We start from the raw sequence: 27,641 nt of genomic DNA on the forward strand, positions 1-27,641 counted from the left end.
AAACCAAGCAGTTGGAAGTGAAGTCAGTTGGTGGGTTTTGGAAGGGAGCTGCAGGGCCCTCGAAAACAGAATTAGGAAAAGTAGCCAAGACAGGATACGTGCCTATAAATATTAGGCTAAGACAACTAGGAAGGTAAAAAGGCTGCACTAGTGATCCAGAGACCCTGATAAATATGGGGTGTGCCCAGAAAGGGATAGATCATGACAAGATTTTATGCGTAGCCTCATGCCCTTTTGGGACCAAGGTCCTTGTATATGGAGGTGGGTCCAGGTATGCACTGCACCCTGTTCCTGATGCATCTGTGATCAATGTCTTTGTAGGCAGTAGTGTGGAGAAGGGTAACAAGCTGGTCTGACCACCTGTTTGGTACTGACAGACTGGGAGCTCTGAGTAGAACTGGCATGCTTATTTGATGTTTTGCAGTGTGATACATTGACCTTAGCCAGCCTTTAATGCATGTAGGTGAAGTCTGATTAGTAATGTCACATACGTGCAAGTTTGTCGCAGGTTTTTTCTGTGATGTCAACCACCTGGATAGAGCAAAATCTGTACTTGGGAAAATATATTTTTGCTGATTTTGAATAGATTAGTGTTTCTAAAAGCTCTGATAGGTAGGCAGATTTTTCATAGTTTACCATGCGGCTCAGCTGTCTGAATTCAGCCAATCATCCAGATATGGAAAATGTGAATGCCGTATCTCCTTAGATGTGTTGCCACAACAATTAGGCATTTTATAAAATATTTTTGCTGTGGAGAGACCAAATAACAGCACTTCATATTGGTAATGACTGGGCCCTACTGTGAATTCTAGATCATCCACCGTAGGTTGGATGGATTGAGATATGAAATTGAGTGCTGTGAAGGCAGAGAGCCACAAACCAATCTTGAGCATGAAGAGAACATATGGCGGCAAACATTACCATTCTGAATCTCAAAACTGGATCGGACAAGGCCCCCCTTTCTTCTTTGGAATAAGGAGATATCAAGAACAAAAAATTTCCACTGAATTCCAAAAAGGTAGCTCTCCTAGAGGCACCAGAGAAGCCACTTTTAGTTTATTTTCATCAGAAGGATCTCTGAAGAGAGATGGGTAGGAGGCAAGGACAAACTGGATGGAATAGCCTTATGAGACAACTTTCAGCACTTCTTTTACTGCAGACCAAGCCTGATGGAAGAAAGCAAGCCAGCATCCAAAAGGTAGCATTTGTGGATTGCTTGTCTGATGGGTATCAAACCTACTGTCTGAAAAGCAGATGAAAGTTAACCAGAGACCGAGAAAGATGGTCTCCTCCAAGAAAAGCTCTACCTCTTTCCAGGTGGGTATGCAGAAAACCATTGTTGAGGGTATGCAGGTGTCTTCTGTATGGATTTCCCTTGGTATTTAAAGCTTGCAATTTGGGGTAGAGATGTAGAGACCCAATGAGCAAAGCATAGCCCAGGTGCCTTTTAGGGAATGTAACTGCATCATCTGTATGTGCGATACATAAGGGTCTGTACCCTTAAGTAAGTCCTTAACTTTGTTTTGCAGCTCCCAAGGGATTCCAGAGGCCTGTAATCATGACTCTCTGCACATAGTCTCCACCATGGCCAGGGATCTATGGCTGCCTGTAAAGATGCTTTTGCCACAAGCTGGCCTTCAGCAATGATGGCTTTTAACTCTGGATTCCTGAAGTTCAGCCAAGAAGGGGGTACAATTATCTCATTTAGGATAGGGTATTTTGTAAATAAGGCTTGATAACTGCGATGAGCAAACTGAGTGTTGCTGACAAATAAGCCTCTCTTTCAATGGCAGCTAATTTACTTGTGTGTTTGCACACTGGTCTTGTCCTGGACTGCAGAGACCTCTAAAGAATCCAGTGTTGGACAGATGCAAAGATGCTCCAGCCATTTGATACTTCATTTCTGCCTCTAGCTGTTGGTGGTAAAGTTGCTGATATCTGCCACAAGGGTCTAGGTTGGTTCTAAGATGCCTTCATTAATTCACAGTGCGATTCTTCAAGGAGTGTTTCAAAGCTCACAAGCTTTTGCTTCAATTACTAGGTCTCTATTTTGAGTGCCTCTGCAACATGAGAGTAGCAGCTTCATGGAATGCTCTAAAGTCATCAGAAATCAGTCCAGGAGTTGAAGAACTTGTCAGGAGAGGACAGTGACGTGTCTCTGAGAGAAGATTAAGGAGGGTGTTGCTCAGGATGCTTTAGACCTGCCTGTTCCTCCAGCAGAAGAGGAATGTGACCTATATTTGCTTAAGTGGTAGGAGGGAGATTGGCTCCTGGCTGCTCTAGATTTAGATCCCCAGTATATGCCTATTGCTAAGGTGGAGCATTGTAGCGATAAAGCTGGTTCTGTCTGGTAAGGCTGACCAGACCATTACCATGGCTAAGACAGATGAGTCAAGGCTCTGCAGTAAGTGTCCCTGTGTTTAGACAGAGACCTTCCGAGAAGACTCCCTACTAGACAGCGGAGAGAAGGTATGTCCCTGGTGATGGATATGAGCGATAAGTCTCCTCCAGAGGTGGTGCCAATCTTTGAGGTGACTTCTGTACCCTAATGCTGGAGAGCCAAGTGTAGTGTCATCGGTGCTGAGGGTGATGTCAGAGACATGACATATCTTCCTCTAACATTGGATTGGCCAGTACCATTAATGTATCCATTGTCTGTATTGGTGACAGTATAGTGTCTATGCAGGTGCCAATGGCTGATTGCCAACAGTATTGTCAGGTGTAGGCACCAAGTGACTTGTGCCTCTTCAATGGGGAGCTGGAGACAGAGCCAGCATCATCTGCCCCTATTGAACAAGCGGGATTAGTGCTCTGTTTCTGGGAGGAGAGAAAGGGTTTGAACTTCTTGTGGGAAGAAGGGGGGGGTCAGTGCAAGGAGCCATACCTATCCCGATGTTCAGAATTTCCCTTGCCTCAGTGAGGTGATAGTACTAGTCCTCTATGCCCAAGTGGCTGTTGGTACCAAGGTTGTCTTCAGAGGTCCCATATCAGGGGCACCAGTAGACTGGGACATAGAAGAGATTAGATCCATTTGGAGGTTGATCCTTGATTGTGTCTGAATTCCCTTACTGATTGTTTGAGAAAGCATAGCTTAAGCTGAGTGTCCCTGGACTTTGCTGCTCGGTATAACCCAATTCCTTTTCAACCAGGACAATCTGGCACATGGATCTCACCAAGAGAGAGACAGTTGCTGTGGCAGTCTGTAACAGGAATGACTCCTTGGCAGAACAGACACTGTTTGAAACCAAAGGATTTTGAATCTACCATTTTAGGCCCAGACAAGGATGCAAAGAGCTGAGGAAAAGTTTTAAATGTAAATCTTTTGTGGGTTTTTGGTAACTCAAATCAAAGGGGGGGGGGCTATGTGAAGGGAATTAATCCCAATTTATCAGAGTAGTTCTGCTAAGGGGTTTTGGGCTGACACAGGTGGTAAGAGAAGAGAGGAATGGATGCAGCTGCTTTGCCCTTTAAGTAACATTCACTGCCAGGCATGGCCCAATTGACACTGCTATTCACAGATCCCAATCCTGTGCACATAATGTGCAGGTGCACCTAGAGTGGGATTCACACAAACACATACCCTAAGAAGAAAGTTATGTTCTTTCTGCATACTGATGGAATCATAGGCCATGGCATCTCATAGTCACCCTCTGAAGCTTCACAAATGCTGAATAGAAGCAATGTCAAGATTGAGCCCCATTCGACTTCTGTAAAGGATTTTCACTTAGCTGTGAATGGGGTGATCATGAACCACTGGAAAATGTCAAAGAGAAATGAGCAAAGCTTATTTAACCCTGACTCCATCCACCCAAGCTAGATCGCATAGGCAGGTCAGCAGCACCATGTATTATTGCTTACATTATATTAAAATAGCTCGTACAGGCCCCAACAGATTGGAAGACTAATGCAGAGACAAAGTCTAACATTTATTTTAGTCAAACTGAGAGGTAAAATTTTGCCCATCTTTGCATAAATGATACAACGATGTATAATTTCCATTTCACACTTATAAATCCTGAGATTCTTGCCTCTGCAGTCTTTGGACTGAGATTTCCCTTGAACTTTTCAAAAACCCTGATATGTTCAGGGTTCTGTATATCAGCTTCCCTACCTCCCCCATGCAGAAACTGGCACAGCACAGATGCTAACAAGCTCAAGATAGTTCAAGCCAGCACAAATTTCAGGCGCAGGATTTCTGACTGGCTAGTTAACACGCTTATCTGATACTCAGTATGTTCTGTTCACACAGCTTTTATCTTTCTCATCCTCTTGACTGCAGTGTGAATTTAGGTGGAATATCCATGTTCTCTCACAAAGGTGGTCTCATTTTTTAAATTGCTTTGGTTAAGGGACAATTGCATTCATCTATTTCAGTGCTGCCAACTCTTGTGATTTTATCATGAGCCTCTATGTTCTGGGTTTTCTTAAAGCCCCAGCTCCTGGAGTCATGGGATTGTGAGAATCTCAGCTTCCATGCAAGTAACAGTTTTAAAAAGAAAAGGAGTACTTGTGGCACCTTAGAGACTAACAAATTTATTGGAGCATAAGGTTTCGTGAGCTACAGCTCATTTCATTGGATGCATTCAGTGGAAAATACAGTGGGGAGATTTATATAAATAGAGAACATGAAACAATGGGTGTTACGATACACACTGTAACGAGAGTGATCCAGTAAGGTGAGCTATTACCAGCAGCAGAGCAGGGGGGGAAAAACCTTTTGTAGTAATAATCAAGGTGGGCCATTTCCAACAGTTCACAAGAACATCTGAGGAACAGTGGCGGGGAAGGGGGGAATAAAACATAGGGAAATAGCTTTACTTTGTGTAATGACCCATCCACTTCCAGTCTCTATTTAAGCCTAAGTTACTTGTATACAGTTTGCAAATTAATTCCAATTCAGCAGTCTCTCACTGGAGTCTGTTTTTGAAGTTTTTTTGTTGAAGTATTGCTACTTTTAGGTCTGTAATCGAGTGACCAGAGAAATTGAAGTGTTCTCCAACTGGTTTTTGAATGTTATAATTCTTGACATCTGATCTGTGTCCATTTATTCTTTTACGTAGAGACTGTCCAGTTTGACCGATGTACATGGCAGAGGGGCATTGCTGACACATGATGACATAGATCACATTGGTAGATGTGCAGGTGAACAAGCCTTTATGGTGTGGCTGATGTGATTAGGCCCTATGATGGTGTCCCCTGAATAGATATGTGGACACCACATAAAAAGTGAACCCTACAGGTGCAAAAGCCCAGAAGGCAATTTTTTTCTTATAATTTTGGGGGACTGATTCATTTTTGAATGCTTGGGATTGACAGTGCTGCTACTCTATAGTAGTGGGAGAACGTATATTAGGCAATTTCTTGGCCCCTAGCAGAAGTGGTGCAGCTGCTCACTTCCATTTAGGTAATCTCTAAATTAATTTAGATGAATTAATCCGATGAATTAGATCCAATGAAGTGAGTCGTAGCTCACGAAAGCTTATGCTCAAATAAATTGGTTAGTCTCTAAGGTGCCACAAGTACTCCTTTTCTTTTTGCAAATACAGACTAACACGGCTGCTACTCCGAAACCTAAATTAACTGAATTTACCACTAACAATTGTCCTGAGTTCCTCTCCTTCACCTTCATCTCGGATTCCCTCCTTCCCCCAAATGTGACTTGTTCGTTACAAGATTGGTCAATGTTGTTTGCGTAATTTAAATTAACCACTTAGGAGAAGTTCTCCTGCTGACATAGCGCTATGCATGCTACCGCTTATACTGGTGAAACTTGTCATTCAGGGAGGTGGTTTTTTTCCCCACACTCCTGAGTGACATACGTTTTGCTGACATAAGCAGTAGCCTAGAAATGGCCTAAATTCCCCTCCCTGTCCTTCATGCCACCATTTATCCCTTTTGCTTCCTTCCCCACAGCAATGCCCAGCTCCAGCATCCTTAGGCCACTCCCAGCTTTCAAATCCTTCTTTGCACATAAATGAGCAGTTAACTGCTCATTCTTGGGGCAGAATGATGGGGGCCTATCACTAGCCTGGTCACACTGTTAATATGTTATATCCCCTCTCCTCTCTCCAACAACTGCCTGAGGCTATGTCTACATTGCCAAGTTTTTCCGCCAAAAGTTAGACCACTTTTATTAAATCGCTTTAAAACAAGCTGCCGTTGCATGCCCACACTGTTCTCCTCGTGTCACTGGAGCCAGAGCCATCCCTTGAGTAGGGCGAATCAGAGCAACTGCCCTGGGTCCTGCGCTTTGGGGGGCCCCCGCGCTTTGATAAAATAGGGATTGTCCCGATATTTAGCCCTTTGTCCTGCATCCCAATCGATGTGTGATCAGGACACCATTTGTCCCGATATTCAGGTGAAGAGGCAGGCAGGGAGGTGGGTGGGCAAGCAGGGTGAGGAGGTGAGTGTGGAGGCGAGCGGCAGACAGGCAGGTGGGAGGGGGATGAGGCTGCGCGTGGGCAGATGGACTGCGAGTAGAGCGGCGGACAGATGGCACACCAGGTGGATGGCGGGGCGGTAAGCGGCAGGCAGGCAGGCGGGCAGACAGCAAGGAGGAAAGCGGCAGGTGAGGGGGGCGAGGAGGCTGATTTGTCCTAGGCCCCACACCCCTAGGGACAACCCTGAGCGCATCCACACTAGCAGCTCTTGCAATGACAAAGAAAGCAGTGCACTGTGGTAGCTATCCCACTGTGCAACTGGCTGCAGGGTGCTTTGGGAACGGTTTGCAATTGTTGGGGATTGGTCCTGCTTTGAGCAGGGGGTTGGATTAGATGACCTCCTGAGGTCCCTTCCAACCCTGATATTCTATGATTCTATGAATGCCTCATGGGGCAGGTTTCTCAATCCCATTGTTCTATGGGCATCCTACTAGATTACCATCAGCTTTACAACTGAAGTATGTGGGGGGAAGAATGTGTGACAGGGAGCGTGTGTGTATGAAGGTGGAGAGAGAGACTGTGTGTTGGGGGAGAGTGAGTGTGTTGGCATGCTGTGTCCTAAGTTCAGACAGCCACCAAAAGCAATCTGTCCTGAGGCAGAGTGAAGAGAGAAACCCCGACATCAGCCCCCAGCTCCCTCTCTGGCTCTGCACAGCACAGAGTCTCTCTCTCTCACACACACACCCCTCCACCCCTGCGTGTTTGTAGTGTGGGAGACAGCAGGAACGTTCCATGTTGAAGATTTGCTCTGTTTCCCAGCACAGAGCAGAATGCCAGCTGCCAGAAGGGAGCTTTGAACGGGAAGAAGCACATGCATGCAAGGTTGCTGGATTCAAAACAATGAGCAGTGCTGTCACGGCAGGCACTGTTGGACATCTCCCGAGGCCAATGACAGTGATAAAAGAAAGCAAGGTGTTTACACTGGCACTTTGGCAATAAAACATTTGCACAAAAAGTCTTATCACCCTCGTGGTGGTGGTTTTATTACAGTGCTGCTACTGAAGAGTTTCGTCGCAAAAAATGGCTTTGTAGTGTGTACACCTCTGCTGTTTCATCGCCAAAAGCTGCCTTTTAGCGAAAAAACTTGGCAGTGTAAACCAGGCCTTAGTCTTTGCAGAGTGTGAGCTCTCTAGGGCAGAGAGCTCATCTCGGTCTGTGTTTAGAAAGTCCCTTGCACGGTTGGGTGCTACCACAATCTAAATGATAATACTCTCCTCCAAAGTGTGGCAGGTTTTTCATACTGCACCTACTTCTACAGACTAGGGATTAAACCTACAAAAACTGTTTACGTACAAAAATTGTTCATATGGAGCATATTCACTGTGTGGGAAAACAACAGTTGTTTTATATCTTTAAAAGTCATGTGGGAGTTTTACCTGGCACTTATGACATGTTACAATATCCACGATAAGGGAATTCTTTTCACCACCTCATTTAAATATCAGTTAGCCAGCAAGAGACCCCAAATCTGAGATGTGAGTGGGCTGAATTACTCCCAGCTTGTCAACATTTGTACTTTGTGCCAGTGCTACAGGAGAAAGCTGACAGGGAGAGCCCAGAGTATTGCCAATATTTAAACTACAAGAATTAATTGAAATCCCATTTCCTTTTGGAACTTCTCTCTGCTTTCGATTCCCAGCATCACCACTGACCGCTTTCAAACACTTCCATAATAATTATATGGACCATTAACCATTTAGTTATTATACACCACTTTGTGGTACACTGAGAACTTTAGAAAGATCAGACACCACTGAAACCTTTAGAGCACCAAAGCCACTTGATCATACATGAGGGCAGGTAGCTTTAGAAAAATATCAATTTGCTGAATATCTGATGTTTAGCCAGACATACACAGGCTAGAATTTTCTCCTACTCTGACCCAACCCCGATTTGGCTCAGGATTTTGTGTTTCTGATATTAATTTTAAAAGAGCAATAGTGTTTCTAGCACTGTTAGAAGAATCTTTGGAGGTAGATTTCAGTAACATACTAAATGTAATTGGAATGCCTAGAAACTAATGCTTGCTGCAGATTTATACTGCATTCCTGGGCCTAATCCAGAAAAGTGCTAAGCATTCACAATCCCCCAAGAGAGCGAATATTAGTGGCTGCTGGGCATTTCTCTGGATCAGGCCTTTGTGAGTGAGCTGTAGCCCACGAAAGCTCATGCTCAAATAAATTGGTTAGTCTCTAAGGTGCCACAAGTACTCCTTTTCTTTTTGTATGACCTCCAGTTCAATCACAAAACTTTGGTGCCAAGGAGTACAGGGTATATTTAGAATAAAGACTTCAATGGAACACCTTAAAAGGAAAAAATTTAAAATTACACTAAAGACCATTTAAAGTACTGCTTTGGGAAAGAAGCAGTTAACATTTTTTAGTAAATCAGGATTACCCATTTAACATACTCCCACTATACCTTATCTCTAATGTAGTTAAAATCCCAGAACAAAGAAGATTGAAAGTACTCAACGAACAGAGATTAAATCAAAAGCCTTTCTGCTTCAGAAGTAAGCTTTAGCTGGCTCCTCGAGATCATCACTTTAGCATGCCTAACCACAGAAAGTAAACAACCAAAAATAGAGCCTTTACAGAGTAAATACCAACCAGTTTGACTTTCAATAACCCACACACAAAAAATAATTCACATGATACAGCACTAGGAAAGACTGATTCCCTAGTGCATAAAATGAAACTTTACACTTCCTGCCAAGAACATTTATTCTGTCAGCCAATCCAAGCTCACTCACACTTTCAGCAGACCCAAAACACAAAGGCAGCATGCAGTTTTCAGGCGTTCGGAGCATGAACAGCTCCGAACTCAACACCACACAGGTCAAAAAGCCAAGTGACTGACTATAACTTCCTTTACAGCAAAACATTTATTAGCAAACAAGGCCACTAGACTTTTTTCCTTCAGAAGTTCCATCATCCCTATCACTACTGTAGCTAAACCAAGTGTCAACACTGATTCTGTACTACGGAAGTTTTTATACTGCACTCATTGCCATAGTATCTGAGCACCTTCCAGTAAGCGTGTTAAGCAACATACCTATTTATTGGTCATGTGTTTGTTCGCTCATCCTCTCCGCTGAAGAAAGGCAAAAAGAAGGTGGGGGAAATTAAGGCAGAAGTTGCTGCAGAGCCAAATACAGCCAAGGAGTGGGTCTGTTGGGGCAGCAATTTTTCCAGAGTCCCCCAGAGAATTAGCAGGTGCCATGCAAAGCCTGAGATCAAAACTGACTGAGACCATTTTGACCTGCATCACAACAACAGTTTGAGCTCTACCTCAGGGCAAAAAAACCAAACATAACCAAAAAACCCAAAAAAACAAAAACCACCAATTTTTTGAAAAATGGCTATTTTTTTCCTCCCAGATTATATCTCTGGAAACCCTAGCTCATATGACCCAACTTTGAATCACCAACCCTACTCTGCTCTGCACTCACCTGAGTCATAGCTAATTTCAAAAAGAAAAGGAGTACTAGTGGCACCTTAGAGACTAACCAATTTATTTGAGCATAAGCTTTTGTGAGCTACAGCTTGAAGTGAGCTGTAGCTCACGAAAGCTTATGCTCAAATAAATTGGTTAGTCTCTAAGGTGCCATTAGTACACCTTTTCTTTTTGAGAATACAGACTAACACGGCTGCTACTCTGAAACCAGCTAATTTCAAGAAAATCAGGGCAAGCATGCAGATTTTAGAGCAGTCAGAAGTGTCCTTTAAACAGGAGATGAGGATGGGACTCCTTTACACATCCACTGACAGCACAGGAGGGTCTGAAAAGGTGTGAAGTGGCCTATTCGTTTCAATGTGATGTTTTCAGCATGCAAACACCCCATGAAGATTAACATAATCTAAAACAGGTTTCAAAGTAGCAGCCGTGTTAGTCTGTATCCGCAAAAAGAAAAGGAGGACTTGTGGCACCATAGAGACTAAAATTTATTTGCACATAAACTTCATGAGCTACAGCTCACTTCATCGGATGCATGTAGTGGAAAATACAGCGGGGAGATTTTATATACACAGAGAACATGAAACAATGGGTGTTACCATACAGACTAACAAGATTGATCAGGTAAGGTGAGCTATTACCAGCAGGTGAGCCGGGGGTGGGAGGGAACGGGAGGTAATAAACATGGGGAAATAGTTTTACTGTGTGTAATGACCCCCAAAATCCTAAGAAAAAAATTGCCTTCTGGGCTTTTGCACCTGTAGGGTTCACTTTTTATGTGGTGTCCACATATCTATTCAGGGGACACCATCAGTTGGCAACGGGCTTTGTTGCAAGGATAGGTTCCTGGCCTGACAGACAGCCCCCCAACCTGAAGCAAGTACTCACCAGCAACCACACACCACACAACAAAAACACTAACCCAGGAACCTATCCTTGCAACAAAGCCCGTTGCCAATTGTGTCCACATATCTATTCAGGGGACACCATCATAGGGCCTCATCACCTCAGCCACACTATCAGAGACTCGTTCACCTGCACATCTACCAATGTGATATGTGCCAGCAATGCCCCTCTGCCATGTACATTGGCCAAACTGGACAGTCTCTATGTAAAAGAATAAATGGACACAAATCAGACATCAAGAATTATCACATTCAAAAACCAGTCGGAGAACACTTCACTCTCTCCGGTTACTCGATTACAGACCTAAAAGTGGCAATTCTTCAACAAAAAGACTTCAAAAACAGACTCCAATAAGAGACTGCTGAATTGAAATTAATTTGCAAACTGGATACAATTAACTTTGGCTTGAATAAAGACTGGGAGTGGATGGGTCATTACACAAAGTAAAACTATTTCCCCATGTTTATTTCTTCCCCTCCCTCCCCCAATGTTCCTCACATGTTCTGGTCAACTGCTGGAAATGGCCCACCTTGATTATCACTACAAAAGTTCCACACCCCCCCCCGCCCCGGCTCTCCTGCTGGTAATAGCTCACCTGATGAAGCGAGCTGTAACTCACGAAAGCTTATGCTCAAATAAATTTGTTAGTCTCTAAGGTGCCACAAGTACTCATAATCTAAAACACTAGATCTGAGACAAGTGAGCTGCTCCATGCATCTCAACGTGTGCTCCCTATCTGTGATGTGCATGAAGTATGCATGTTCTCAGCACTCCATCCAAAGGGGCAGGACTTTTCCAGATGCTGGCTCAAATTGAGGGGCAGAGAGAGAGACACTCAATGTTACGGAGCCACAGGTCTGGTGCTCTTGCACAGCTCTATAACAGTCCCTGGGAGGAGCCCTTTAGAGTATTAACCCCCTAGGGTCACATTCTCTCACTGGAGTAAACCCTGTAGGTTCACTGCCTCCTGAGTCCAAACTTCAGAGCCTTCAGCACCCATTTCACTCAGTGAGCCCACTCGAATTGGCCACCTGGGGGAGACTTGCATACCCAAAGGAAGCAATGAACCCCCAACCTCAGTGACTCAGACAGCATTGGAAAGGAAGGGTGTATTAGATGTCTGGAACAGCATAAAAACATCTTAGTTAGCACTGAGAATAGAACAAAAATTACAGCATAGTCCACCTGGGTCAGTCCTGCCCCTCCTCTTTGTCCCCAGTCCAGAAGCGTGTTTCCTACTTCCAACAGCCCACACTATACTACCCTAAGGGTCTCTCCTCTATTGTTTGTTTCTCTTCCTGGTCTGAACAAGATCACCTGGCTATCTACCTAAGCTCTCAGTCCCCTAGCTGGACAAAAACAGCTGGCTTCCTGCAGGGGGTGGGGGCAGTCCAAGGTCATTAGTTGCTAGGCACCATGCCCAGCCATCAGAGTGGCCATATTCTGCTGAGACTTTAGCAGAGCAAAACAACCCTTCCCACCACCTATTTCAACATGCAGCACATAGGGGAAACTGAGGTATGCACAGTAATCATACAAAATATTAAGAAACATTCCCACTTCATCACATTCAGACCCTCTCAAAAGGGCAAGCACCCTCCCTTCCCCCCCCCCACACACACCAGATTGCCACTCACATGGGGGGGGGGATAGAAACCCTGAAAATAGAGAATATAGAAAATTCCTTCTCAGTATTTACATCTTTCAAATACTTGCAAACAAGAGCATTTTGTTTGCTCATGTAATGTCAGATGAGTCCCCTGAAGTTAACACAAAAAGCTTTAACTCACTGGCAAAATTCCACTTCAGGTAATTACATCCGGCCTACCGAAGATGCCTTGGGTGGGTTTAGCTGGATGAGTAGTTTTACGCTTCTTGTCCTTTTGGTATTGCTGTGTACCGTTGAACAGCTGCCACATTCCACCCATGAGGCTGGATTTCAGTGATGGGTGACAATTCCTATATATAGCTTCAAGTAAGTTTAAATGTGTTGTGAATTTTGAAGATGAAAGGCACAATTTTAAGTGATCAAGATGATTACTATGAAATCATTATCAAGAAGTCTGCCTGTATAATACTACCCAAGTTACCTGTGTTGACTGGATCACTGTAAGGTCATTAATGTAGCAAAAGCCTGCCCCCATGGCAGAACGAAGTCCAGCAGTCCCGAAGGTCAGCCTGCAACAGAGACGATCCCGCAGCTCTTTATTCATCCCATTCCGTACCAGGTTTTCAATCTGCTCTTTTGTTTTAGGGTTCTGCAAAAGAAAAACAAAGGTTCTGTTCCCATTGCTCAAGGAGAATCTGATGGAACAGTGCAGTGCAGTTCGTGAGAGAATTATTTTAACACAAATTTACAGGATAGGAAGAAGTGGTCTCCATATCCACAACCCAAGCTCTTTTATAATACAAGTTCTATGTTGGTGTAAGAAAGGATCACTCTTTGCTCTAACCTGTGTCATTTCTAGCATGATCTCTCCTCAAACATATTTAATTATGCATAGGCTTGGAAACAGCAGATTTTTATTGGTAAATGTCAATTTCACCATATACACATAAATCAACACAAACATTCCCATCTATAATCATCAAAGTTTACATATAGGCAAAGAAAGAAAAGTGCTGTTTGAGAACTTGCTAGAATTTGAGTTAAGGCTCAAATTTACTTTGTATATTTTGACAAGTGATGTTGACTGTGTTTTAGCGGTTACAAAGCTTTAACTTTCTAAATCTCAACATCTACTGTGATTAAATAATTATTTTCTGACCTTCCTATTGTCTGAAATGCCCCATAATTTCCTGCAACTGTGAAAAGTTAAATAGATAAAAGTCAGCAAAATCCTTAAAAACAAACATTTTTTATATTATCCATCAAACTGATCGAGTCAAATTCTGCCAAGCCTAATTATGTATGACTCAATAATTAAAGAAGTGCATTGTACTCCAGAAGATGTTCCTTTCCAAAGTTAAGGCCCAGAACCAGGTATCTTGGAGTAGTTTACATTGCAAAGAGTCGTAACAAAATTGCTTGTCAGCTGCACTAGGAATTGGGGATTTTAAAAGGCTTATGGGTAAATTTCAAAGGCACCGTTAGTCAGTGGGAGTTGGGCTCCAGGGGTGCCTTTCAAAAATCTACCCCCTACGTATTAAGTATTACGTAATCTTATTTGTTTCTAGCAGCTCATGCAGAACCATTCCCTAGTGCTTTGTCCAGTTTAGCTTTAAGTTACTCAAACAGATGATATGCTGTTGTTGTAGCAGTGTTCGTCCCAGGATATTAGAGACACAAGGTGGGTGAGATATTGTTTACTGGACCAACTTCTGTTGGTGAGAGAGACAAGCAGAGGAGTCAAGCAACAATTAAGTTGGTGTCACAGTCAGGACGTATGAGGGATATTCAAGTTACATTCAGCCTCAGAAATGTGTTTGGATCTGTGAGCACCCACAGTAGTAAAAAAAAAAAAAAAAGGTTAGGGCAAGATTTGTTTTAATTTAGGAGAATGTAAATATGAATGCACAAGCAGCTTCAGTGTCTCTAAGCAGGGACAAAAATATTACTGTGGTGTACCAATAATTTAATCAGAACTGTAAAAAATATTTTAAAATATAAAACCCAGCATTCATGCCATGTGAAGACTGCATAGATAATGATAAAGTCTGACAATGCAAAGCAGAAACTGCAGTTCCAACAGCAACTTTTATTGCTTGATGTGAAGCAAGGCCGAATTATATAAATTAGAGGTTTATCCAGAAGAATACAAGAGCGTACACGGTATTTGCACTACATGGTACATATGAACCATCTTCTATTCCTCTTTGGGGTACAGTATTACTACTTATTACAAAAGGCATATCTTGATGTCTTATGCTGCACAACTGCTGATTAACATTGAAGTTGGAACCTTTTTATTTCTAACTGTGCAACCTCAGCATGTTTTCTGCACTGAATTTCCTAGTGTTTTCTGGGGGAAGCTGGAAGCGTGGAGGCTGGTTTTAGAAAACATTTCTCCTTGTGGAACTTACAGGCTCATTACTCCATAGCTATTCTATTTGCAAACCTTACAAATTCTGCCTTCACCACTGCTGAATTCCACAAACCAATACATGTGCACTTCCGTATTTGTATTGCACTTGTATACATAGCTATATTCAAGTGTGCATGTGTAAACTTTAGTTTTCTACTGCACATATTCAACAAACTATTTTGAATGATTAAATCAAAACAGATTTTGTTCAACCTAAGCGATGGAAGTCATCCTCGGTAAGCACAAGGTCCATATCAACTTTTACGCTTCAGAGCTCAGCTGTTTCTTTTTACAACTGGGAATGGGGAGGAATGCTTCACTCTCACCCAACAGTCAGACTGTCAAATACAATTTGACTTTGGATAGAGACCAGTATGGGAAGTTTACAAGAATGCTGCCAATTTAAATTCTCTAAAACAGACTTAAACAACATGCTCTGATTTTGTCTCCAGTTCCTTTTATAGGGTATTTCTTCTCCACTGTTTACATTTATGCAAATCTTTTCTGCAAGGGAGAAGTTTTGCAGAGGAACGATGAAACTGACTAGACACAAAATAAAAAAGATTCAGAATTTTTTTGCTAGCTTTTAAACCACAGTACTTCTAGATGTCACTATAGTCGGTACAACATTCAGACAAATGATCTTTCAAATCATGTCCCTTTAAGCCTACAGTGAGAAAATTCTATGTAAAAAAAGGTTTCAGAGTAACTGCCGTGTTAGTCTGTATTCGCAAAAAGAAAAGGAGTACTTGTGGCACCTTAGAGACTAACCAATTTATTTGAGCATAAGCTTTCGTGAGCTACAGCTCACTTCATCGGATGCATACTGCGGAATGCACAATATGCATCCGATGAAGTGAGCTGTAGCTCACGAAAGCTTATGCTCAAATAAATTGGTTAGTCTCTAAGGTGCCACAAGTACTCCTTTTCTTTATGTAAAAAAAGATGCGATTGAAACTAGTATGTAACCTTAGAGTCCAGTCACACACTTATGCACATGAGTAACTTTTCCAAAGAGTAGTCCCACCAAACTTCAAGTGTTTGCAGAATTGGGCCCATAGCCATTATTTGTATTATAGTAGCATCCAGAGGCCCCAATAAGAATCAGGGTGCTATCTGAACATATAGAAAAAGGTGGTTCCCACAATGAGGAGCTTATAAACTAGCTTAAGAAAAGATGCAACAAGTCGGCCTAAAAGAAGGAATGAACTGGATAACAATGACAGGGGTATATGGTCACAGACTAACCATATGCACAATTTAATAGCTCCAAATCATTGTGCTGAAGTATTGTCTTTTTTTTTTTAATTCAGAGATCGAAAAAATAAATACGATAATTAGCAATCCTCACTGGCCATGAATCCAGTGAACTATAATAGATACACACAGTACCCAGACAATAGCTTAATATTTTTTAAATATCAGGTCAGAAAATCCAGGTCAGAATTAGAGATTGTATGCAAATATCTGCCATTTATAATACAAGAGACACAAGGTCTGAGAGCTCTGTGTAAGCTCGAAACTTCTCTCACAGAAGTTGGTCCGATTACCTCATGCACCTTGTCTCTCTAGGATCGGCACTGACACTTAACCAGAAGAATGGCTCAGATGTCCTTGTATGTAACCATCATATGTAACTGAAGACAGTATCAAACTCTCTCTCATGGTCAAGAGCCTCCAATCCATTATCCAACCTATTATTTGGAAAAATCCCATTTGATTGAGGCTGAACTGACTCATCATTATGCCTGCCAACAAGTGGTCCATTATTTCAAAGATTCATGTTGATGTTCAATAGGGCTATTGAACTATAATTGACATGCCTCGTTGAATATACATGCTGAGAGGATATTTCCTTCAAAATACTTTCCTTCCATGACAGAAAAATCCAGTTAGGTCTAAATAATTTAACTGGTCTTAGATATGTTCCCTACCTGATCCCTCAAACCCAGTGCAAATCTACCCCAGGAAAGCTGAAACTGCTTTTATTTGGTCAAGGTCCCCACTGCTGTTTTTAAACTTCTGGCAGTAACTGTTTCTGCCTCTGCTATTTTTATTTTTAATTGCCATTCAAATAATCCTGTCTAGTTTGTTGCTTCTTTCTTATGGAATTAGATTAGACCCAAATCCTGGAGTGACTGGGGACATGAGTGAAATTAAATGAAGCGCATTTTACCAAGGCCTCTTTGGTATGTCTACAGCTGCCGGGAGCGAATCTCGACAGACTCACACTTGCAGGGCTTAGGCTAGCGTGCTACAAGCGGCGTAGGCACTGCTTTGACATTTGGACTCCCTAGGCGCCACAGACCAAACCTGGACATCCACACGGCTATTTTTAGGCGTGCTAATGTAAGCCCCACTAAAGCAAGTCTGTCCACGCGGGCTACAAGACTTGGCCCCAGCAGCTGTGTAGACACACCCTCAGAGGTCTATGTCAACTAGAAAGGCTTGCAATAAAATTAATGGCAAATCAGACTAAAAGCTGATTTTTTTAATGGCCTAATCTTTAAGAGGCCAAGTATCCATGAGTTGTATGTGGATGGCGAGTCAGTGTGTGACTCTCTCTGCTAGCATACTTCTACAGATATCACCAGAACGCAGAAACAACTGATCTATAAACAAACAGTAGTTGGATGAAGTCAGCTGGCGAGCATGTTTTGCAACTAACTATTTTAAATTTAAGTTTGATTCAGTTGGGGTTGGTCCTGCTTTGAGCAGGGGGTTGGTCTAGCTGACCTCCTGAGGTCGCTTCCATCCTAATCTTCTATGAGTCTAGGATTACAAGTAAAGGAGTACTTGTGGCACCTTAGAGACTAACCAATTTATTTGAGCATAAGCTTTCGTGAGCTACAGCTCACTTCATCGGATGCATACTGTGGAAAGTGTAGAAGATCTTTTTATATACACACAAAGCATGAAAAAATACCTCCTCCCACCCCGCTCTCCTGCTGCTAATAATAGCTTATCTAAAGTGATCACTCTCCTCACAATGTGTATGATAATCAAGTTGGGCCATTTCCAGCACAAATCCAGGTCTTCTCACACACACACCCCACACACACACACACACAAACCTACTCTCCTGCTGGCAACAGCTTATCTAAAGTGACCACTCTCCTCACAATGTGCACGATAATCAAGGTGGGCCATTTCCAGCACAAATCCAGGGTTTAACAAGAACGTCTGGGGGGGAGGAAAAAACAAGGGGAAATAGGTTACCTTGCATAATGACTTAGCCACTCCCAGTCTCTATTCAAGCCTAAGTTAATTGTATCCAATTTGCAAATGAATTCCAATTCAACAGTTTCTCGCTGGAGTCTGGATTTGAAGTTTTTTTGTTGTAATATCACAACTTTCATGTCTGTAATCGCGTGACCAGAGAGATTGAAGTGTTCTCCAACTGGTTTATGAATGTTATAATTCTTGACATCTGATTTGTGTCCATTTATTCTTTTACAAGTGAATTTGATGACACAGAAGTAGGTTTGTTGCCTTGTTACTATGGCAAGTCAGCAACAAAAGCCTCTTTCTTAAAGAGGCATTAATTTGGATTTATCAAAAGCATCATTTAAGTACTATACCTAACCTGCAGTTGTACCCTCACAGGCAGGTCTTTTTACCCACATGGAGCCCTACTAGTTCAATGGACTCTAAAAGTGATCTGGTAGCAGATCTATTTGTTAGCTTTAGCCAATATAATTGTTACTCAAGAAGCTTTCTGCTTTGTGCACATTAGAGCAAGGCAACAGTAATGAAAGACTTAAATTACAGGATGACGGAACTTAATAGCAGCGGAAGTTTGAAGAAATCTGCTACATTCTCAAGTAGACCACGCAACCTGCCTAAATAGCTTCATAGCAACTTTGCGATTTGTGGTTCTGGATACCCAGTTAAAGAGCAACCTCTTGTTTCATTCTCCAGAATGAGGAAGCTCCCGACTTTCACTGAGATAATCCACAAAGTCTCAGAGACCAACTGTCACTTACTACACAATTAGGTCTGACTCAAGTTATGTTTGTTTGTTTTGTCTTCAAGCCAAGGTTTAAGACAAACAAGTTATGGTTGTGCAACATTATGGCTGTGGTAGAACTGAAGTTAGGAAAGTCAAAGTCATGGTTCCAATGTCAACAATAAAGCAACTGCACTTCACACAAGTCAAGTATGAATAGGTAAGCTATACAAAGCAATGCTACCAAGATTACCCAAAATGCTGCTTTCTGAAATAGGTATCACAGGGCATGGCCCTATAACACTGACCATTCCCTCTATTATCCAAAAATTAGATTCACTGTCCTGCACTGTAGTCAAACAATGGATGTTATATACATGTATGCAAGGGGACTAAATTGTTGATGCTGTGGGATAAGCAGATCCCAACCATAACACTGAACATGAAAAAATTCTACAAGTAATTATATTGAGCTTAGCTGCCTTTAAGCATTTGATACACAGCATGTTTACTACAGAGCACCCATTCACCGTGACTCACACAGACAGCAACATCTTTCTCAAAAACTGATGTTCTGCCTGGAGCAGCTGTTCAGACTAAGCACTCTGACAACAAGAAGTAGGGTGGTATTAATTAACTGGAGACTTCCATTTTTATTAGTTGTCAACCAAGAGTACAACTTTGTTAACACTTGGTACAATTTTTAATAGGCATTTAGCAAAGTGAATTTTCAAGTTAAGACTGCATTTTCCCCCTACCTCCATTATAAATTGAAAACAATTCAGAAAGATGTTAAAGGTCAGAAACATTAAACACAAATTAAAGTGGATGCAGTGACCTGGGTACATTATACTTTAAACAAACTACAGGGAGGAGCCAGCCAGAGACTCTAGCTAGTAAAAGCAACTAAAGAAGGGACCCACAGATGCTGATATCATCAGAATTTTCTAGTTTTGACTGGACCTTCTCCACTCCATGCTAACTTGCTATTTGTTCCAATGCTTCCCCCACCCCCGCAGTTTTCATCTCAGCCTTACACCGGCCCTTCTTGGCCTTCATTTCTCCCCTGCCACACACATACACCATTTGTTCCTGAAAGTTATTCTGTGCACAAGATAAATGTGGATGGCCCCACTTTCAGAGCTGCTACAACTGACTTCAATGGGAGGTTCTTGGAACACCTTTAAACTTACGCCAAGAAGCTACTGCCTTGGTGAACGTTGATGTAAAATTTGGGCCCCTTTAACAGACTTTTCAAGAATGTCAATAAGGCATTCTGAATAGACTTCAGCCGAAAAACTAACTGCTCTATTTCCTTGACATTCCCTAAGACTTTCTTAAAGACTTCTCCCCATCTCCTGAGGTTTGGCAGCAAAGATACTGAAGAAATACCATGATTGGTGAATAGGGAAAATTCTTTGGGGTTGCCTCTCTCCCCAAGAGAAGAGTTTAAACCTCTCCCCACAAGGTCATATGCTCTACAAGATCATCAGGAACTCGTCCTGGCTGATTTCCTCTAGGTCACTATGATATAGCAGTATGAACAGTGCTTAAGTACACATCCTCTGGAATTCTTAATTAGGATCAGTGTGCTTACAGTACATTTGGTTACATTTGCTTACATTTGGTATAGTCAAAATACATGTATGAAAGGGGGTGAGGATTGGACAGTTTCAGCTTTGTTATCTATATCAGACAAACTAAGAGAAGATAGTCACATTCATCCCCATCATGCTATCTTGGACAGACCGCAGATAAAGTATAACACACACAAAGTGAAGGAAACAGGTGAACAAAATGGGTTAAAAGGGAAAAAATAGCCGGGAGCCATGGTCAAAACAGAAGAGCTGAATGAACACTACTAGACGGGCAGTTCCAGGGTTGTGAAAGGGTGGAAGTCAGACTGGAAGTGATCCAAGTACAGTAGGTTATTTTGGGAGAAGTGGCTGGATAAAAATAACTGATGTGCTTCAGCGCCCACCTATACTGAAGGTTCTACAGAGAGTAGGAGGAGACGCAATACGTGCATCTATTTCTGATTTTTGGACAACAGGGTTAAATTCATCCCAGTTGTAAGTACACTGAAATCGGTAGTGCTGGTCCAAGGATTAATTCACACCAAGGAGCTTCTGGACTTACCCCTGAATTCCATGAATAATGTTACACCTGTATTGGATTTCACTTGCCAGCACTAGTCTCATCCTCTTTACCACCATCTTTCAGGATATCAGATAAATCACTTGTATGAGAGACCAGAGAGTGCTGAACTGTCAGGGCTCAGCCCTGCAGGGTGTAACGTATACAAAGACCAGCTTCTAGTGGAGACAAGTTTAATACAGAGCCCATGGCTAGAGAGAGGTTCCATTTTGTCTCACTTAGTATGGCTGAGGTCAACACACCACAATGAATCTCAGTATAAAATGTCAGCTAAACAGTCAGTGAGTCTAGCCACCATGTGTGATGCCCTAATAATTGCTGATGTTTAACTCTAGACATCAGTTGGCAGACAAGACCTGGCATAACTCAAACACTGGTTTTAACTGACCTCTGGTTAGTGCTCACCCAAGCTGTACTATTGCAAAGTCTGCACATGTGTGACGTTTCCCTGGTGTTATCCGGACCGGTGATCTGCTAGGTCCCTCCAATCTTTGACTCTAGGAGCCAGCATTACACAGCTCTGCTGTGCGACCCCCACTCCTGGGCTGTTCACGCACAGCCTCCGGCATGTAAGCTGCTCCTTGGATTGTATGACTGAATGACACTAGCCAATATCTCCGGTACCAAACAACCCTAGAAACCTCCATCTTGCAGTGTCTGGTTATGCCCGCTGGACACTGCAAGCTTAAATGAGTTCGTCAAGTTAACTCTGAAAGAAATTGATATGCACCAGGCTTCTTATCCCAAGGGGAGCCTATGACACGCTTCAAACCAAATGCACTGCTTCAGGTAGAACAAACAAATGAATTTATTAACTATAAAGATCAAATTTAAGTGATTATAAGTCAAAACATAAGTCAGATTTGGTCAAATGTAATAAAAGCAAAACGCATTCTAAGCTGATCTTAACACTTTCAGTGTCCTTACAAACTTAGGTTTCAGAGTAGCTGCCGTGTTAGTCTGTATTCGCAAAAAGAAAAGGAGTACTTGTGGCACCTTAGAGACTAACAAATTTATTTGAGCATAAGCTTTCGTGAGCTACAGCTCATGAAGTGAGCTGTAGCTCACGAAAGCTTATGCTCAAATAAATTTGTTAGTCTCTAAGGTGCCACAAGTACTCCTTTTCTTCTTACAAACTTAGATGCGTCTCACCACAGGCTGGCTGGCCGCCCTTCAGCCAGGCTCTCCCCTTTGATCAGCGCTTCAGTCGCTTGGTGATGATGTCTGTAGATGGAGGTGGAAGAGAGACCAAGAGCATGGCAAACGTCTCTCCCTTTTATCATGTTCTTTCTTCCCTCTTGGCTTTGCCCCCTCCCCCCTTCAGAGTCAGATGAGCATTACCTCATCGCAGTCCCAAACTGACCAAAGGAGGAGGGGTGACTGAAAGTCCAACAGATCCTTTGTTGTTGCCTGGCTTGTCCTTTGTTCCTGTAAGGCTGGGCTGGGTTTGTCCCATACATGCCCTGATGAGGTGTGAACTGCCTCTCTGCTCTTGGAGAGTTTTTCCCTGGGCTTGTTTTAAGCAATGAAGACACATTTTCAGCCTCATAACTATATACATGAAATTATAACCTATAACATTACTATAACAACAATTACTATAACATCACTTTAACAACAATGCTCAGTTCATCATGACCCAACATGACAAACTTTGCATTGGATACCACACAATCATATTATCAGGATGAAAATGGGGGTGCAGGGTGTTCCCTCGAGATACAGAATGTCACAACATGTATTCAAGAATTTGAGATATCTGGGTGTGCATGCAGTGCATAGTACATTTTTAAATGTAAAAAAAAATTTTAATTTCCTGCAATTACATTCACCAGTTTAAATGAAATATAATGGCCCTCCCCATCCTCCCTTGATTACATTAAACTAGGCAATCTAAGCCCTCTAGTTATTTCACTGATCACTGTTAAGAATTCTTTCCCTCTGGCTGTCTATCCACTGTGGCCCCCACACTGAGATCAGTGGACAAGTACCTTGAAAGGAGAGAGAGTTGAACACTGTTTAAGGCTGAATCTTAATTTGATATGTGGAGGAGTCTCTGCAAGTTTTTGGGTATAGAAAGGGTATGTGATGGGGGGGCGGAGGGAGGGCAGATGCTATGGAAAGCCCTCAACTTGCTCAGAATATCAACAGTAGAACTTCAGAGTTACCGACACCTTGGGAATGGAGGTTGTCCGTAACTCTGAAATGTCTGTAACTCTGAATAAAGCACAGTTCGGGCTCCATATCCAGCAGCCGACACTCCAGGCCATGTTTCAGCGGCAGCTGAGCTGCTCCCTACTCAGCCCCTGCATGAGTTTGCAAGCTTGTCCCCCTATCTGCAGAGGTGTGTGTGAAAGCAATGGGGGGTGGGGGTGAAAGCAATGAAGACCTCAAGGCTGCTCCTGCTCTGCTAGCTGGCTCCAGCTGCCTTGGGCTGGCACCCCAGTGTCTTGCTGTAAGTGGCTGCCCCGTGCGCAGGGATGGGAGCGGGGTGGAGACAGGCAGCCCAAATGTGCCTACCTTTAAGATGCAATACAGGTACAGTACTTGCTTTTTTTTTTTTGAAGCAGGTGGGGTCCCTGCTGCTGCCCAATTGATTACTTACGACTTCACCTGATGTCTGGTTGACCCATCAGTCTGTAACTCTGGTGTTCACATCTTTGAGGTTCTACTGTATTGAAAAGTCCAGTGACACATTCTGTTCAATAAATTGAGGTACTGTATAGAATATGTTGGCAAGATGACCAGAAGTCTACTTCAGGGGAGCCTTCTGCCTGAAATATGGAAGTGTGTTTGCTTGTGGTTTGTTATTTCAGTTATTACAGAAAATAAGCGGGGAGGGGGAATTTTTTTTAAATGCTCCTTCTCCAGCCCTCTGCAAATAACTCTGCAGGTAAGAAGGGACGGTCAAGGCTGTTGGGGGAGCCCCATCCATTCAGAAACTCAGCACAAGGACAGTGTTGAGGCAGATGATCAAAGAAGAGGCAAAGGATATGATCCTCAAGCACTCCTCCTCCCCCACATCTTATGCTGGCAGAGGGCGGGATGACATGTACATGCGTATGTATTAAGAGTCCTGTCCCACAAAACTCATATTCAGCAACAGCAGCAAGAGGCAAAATCTGCCATTTCCCTAGGTGGCACTCCCTCTTTTACATCAGCAGGGGACAAAGCTATCTGAAAAAAGTAAAGGCTCAGTTAGAGAAATATGCTGAAGAGAAGGTTGAAGGACAAAATGATCACAGAGCATTCTCACCCAGCATGTCCTTAGATTAATATGATATGGAGAGTCAGGGCAGAAAGAAGGTTGAAAACATTTTTTAAATTAACTGATCAAAATTCTGTGTTTACTACTGTTGTAAATGTGGATATAGTGACAACACAGGAAGCAGATCTGTGGAGTAAGAAGATGAGACTCTGAAAAGAACACCAGCCCATTTACTTAGGGCAGAATTGCCCCATACACGAGAATAACCTCCATAAGCTATAGGAAACCGCGTTTGTACTTCCGGTTTTCATCTACTCATATGCCATGGCAAGGAGAGGGCAGGACTGTCCTCCCTGAGAGTCTGGAAGGGGGCTCAGTCCTTTAATCTACAGATTGGCAGCAAGGAGGCTCAGTACCTGTGCACTGCCTCCTAGAGCTCACTACAGGAGCCATGCCACCAAAGTGGCCCTTATTACTGCTAAACATCCACTCAGTAGCAGTGCCTCACATCACACTGGGGAACTCCTAGCTTGCTATTACTAATTATATACTGTTTAATAGCTTATAAAGTTATATTTATTATAGCACCATCAATTTGTATGATACTACCTAGAAAAGATTCTACCCCATGGAGTCTAGCATTTACCCAAACAAAAACTACAGATCATCAGACCCTTAGATTGCAAAATACTTAAAGCAGAAAACTGGTCTTCTTACTTTTATGGCACTGTTCAGACTTACTAGTTTATATAGTGTTGTGAGGATCCTTCTATTTTTGAGGCACCTTGCAAAGCTTTTTAGCCCTCAAATACAGAGGAGAACCAGTTTAAGAGATAGAAATGAAAGTTCCTTCCAGGCATCTTGTAAAGAGATCATGGAGTAATGAAGCCTTTTCATTTCATTCACACAGCTGAGCAGAGAACACCCTGAACTGGGGGTGGTGATGTAACTTTTGATAGCTATTTCTCTCAAGCTGGAAGAAAACAACAGTCACTGAAAAATTGCAGATGGTAAACAATGAAGAGGACAGGTCCCTGATACAGAGTCATCTGGATTGCTTGGTAAACTGGGTGCAAGCAAACAGTGTTTTTAATATGGCTAAATGTAAATGCTGAACATGAGCTCCCACTGTGATGCTGTGGCCAAAAGGGCTAATGGAATCCTGGAATGCATGAACGGGAATCTCAAGTAGGAGTAGAGAGGTTATTTTATCTCTATAGCTGGCAACACTCCTGCAATACGGTGTCCAGTCTGATGCACGCTATTCAAGAAGGATGTTGATACGCTGGAGAGGGTTCAGAGACTTGATTACAGACTATAAGAATCTACCTGGGGAATAAATATTTAATAAAGGCTCCTCAATCTATCAGAGAAAGGTATAACATGATCCAATGGCTAGAAGTTGAAGATAAATACAGACTGGAAATAAGGCATACCTTTTAATGGTTGGAGCAATTAACCACTGGAACAACTTACTAAGGATTGTGGTGGATTCTCCATCACTGACTATGTTTAAATCACAACTGGATGTTTTTCTAAAAGATCTGCTCTAGGAATCATTTTGGGGAAGTTCTATGGTCTGTATTATACAGCTCAGACTAGATGATTACAGTGGTCCATTCTGGCCTTGGAATCTATCAGTCTATGAAAGCTGTAACCAAGGTCTGGTTTACCTAAAACTTCAGTCGACCTAGCTATATTGCTTAGGGGGTGTGAAAAATTCACACCCGAGAGACATAGTTAAGCGAACCTTAGTCAGGGTGCAGACACTGCTAGGTTGATGGAAAAATTCTTCCATCAACCTAGCTACCACTTCTCAAGACGTACTTGAGGGTATTCATTACTATTGCAATGACAGGGGTTTTCCCATCGCTGTAGTAAAGGTCTACACTACAGCAATAAGAAAAGGAGTACTTGTGGCACCTTAGAGACTAACAAATTTATTAGCGCACAAGCTTTCGTGAGCTACAGCTCACTTCATCGGATGCATTCAGTAATACAGCAGCATAGTGCACCACTGCAGCACTTGTAGCATAGACCCAATCCAAGACTCAAAGCTGACTCACCAACAATGCAGATGGATCTGTAATACAATTAATACACAGCTATAATACAGTTAACTTGTGATAATCAGACAGCGCACCTGTATGTATACACTGGGTACAGTATGGCTTAGACTAGAGAAGCGGTTCTTCAGAGAGTAGCTTAAGGCAATGTCTTAAGCACAGGTTAAAAAAGGCAACTGGAATCTGAAAGACTGAGTGAGCACTGCTGACATTTACCACACAAAGGTCAGCCAGTTCCTATAGCTAGCACTGCCTGGCACTGCTCGGCTTCTGCTACACTTAAGAGAAACGCAGTAGAGAGGATTAAAATGATAGCCTAACATCATTTTTCTCCAATCAAAACCAATGACCCTTCATTAGAAAAGGAAAAATATAAGCAATTTAGGTCCAAAAGTCTGACCTACTTTAAAACTGTTCAACCAATGGGAAATAAGCCCTGAATGGTAGAGAATAATGTAACGTTTAGTTTAAATGCACAAAAAGACCAATACCACAGTGTGCAAGTTCTCTCAGCTGACTGCAGCAACAGCTAGTTTCCCTCAAAGCAATAATGCTGGTGCATCAAAAAGGTATTTAACCTAGTTTAGATTCATTTTTCCTATTTGAACTGGTTGCTGGGACAGAACCAATACTGGCCGAAGAGCAGGTGTACCGAAGAAGAGGGTTTCAAAGAAAATTTCCTTTCACACTAACTGAAAGACTCATTGCAGATTACCACATTTTTGCTTGCTTAAGCAAATCTTCCTGCAATCTCCCAAGCAAGTGAACAGCCCATTGTTCCAGTCCCTGATCACACCTGGCTCAGTTTGCAATTGAGACAGAGGTTTTTGCCCTTCTCCTTTGTCTGGAAAAAAGCCTGGCTTGCCTCCTTTGTCTGTTTACAGTCTCCAAAACACAATATTAGAGTATCCATAATTTCACACACAATGTTTTTACATACATTTCCCAGTGATATCAGAAACCAATGTGTTGTTAGTTTTCAAATGATATATTACAAGACAACTTTTAAATGAATATCATGGCAACAGTGTGAGGTGCACTGAGCTGGTCAGGCCAGCTGAGATTTACTGTTACATACCAGGGAGCCCTTTCCCATCTGGCATTGAGGTGCTCGTTTACAGTCACGAGTACATTTGGCAAAAATAATTAGGTTTTAGTATTGCATCCTAAACTCTAGCAGAATGCATATTTTACCAGTATGAATGTGCCATTCCCACAAAAGAGTGCTAACACCAATAATGCTGGTGTACCACAAAGGAATTATCCGATGTGTATTGCAGAGGAAGAAAAGCAACCAAGAATTCCCTAAATGAATTCTAGTTTGTTAGGGTCTTGTTCAATAGCGAGGTGATTACTAGAATCTTTTTTATTTACCAAAGTTATGAGTAAAAATTAGTAAATCCCAAAGCTTTCAACAGATGTTTATCGTAGAAA

The 27,641-nt window shown here is 42.4% G+C and overlaps 1 protein-coding gene across 1 annotated transcript in view; it reads right to left on the reverse strand.

The window, feature by feature from the left end:
• PGM2L1 (phosphoglucomutase 2 like 1) overlaps window positions 1-27,641 on the reverse strand; it is a 79,773-nt gene that overhangs the window by 35,641 nt on the left and 16,491 nt on the right. Inside the window, exon 2 of the mRNA XM_077833449.1 lies at window positions 12,893-13,060. Coding sequence (XP_077689575.1) covers window positions 12,893-13,060 — 168 coding nt within the window. The remainder of the gene's footprint in view (window positions 1-12,892; window positions 13,061-27,641) is intronic.

This window comes from Eretmochelys imbricata, chromosome 1 (genome assembly GCF_965152235.1).
Source record: "Eretmochelys imbricata isolate rEreImb1 chromosome 1, rEreImb1.hap1, whole genome shotgun sequence".
Classification (NCBI taxonomy): Eukaryota; Metazoa; Chordata; order Testudines; family Cheloniidae; genus Eretmochelys; species Eretmochelys imbricata.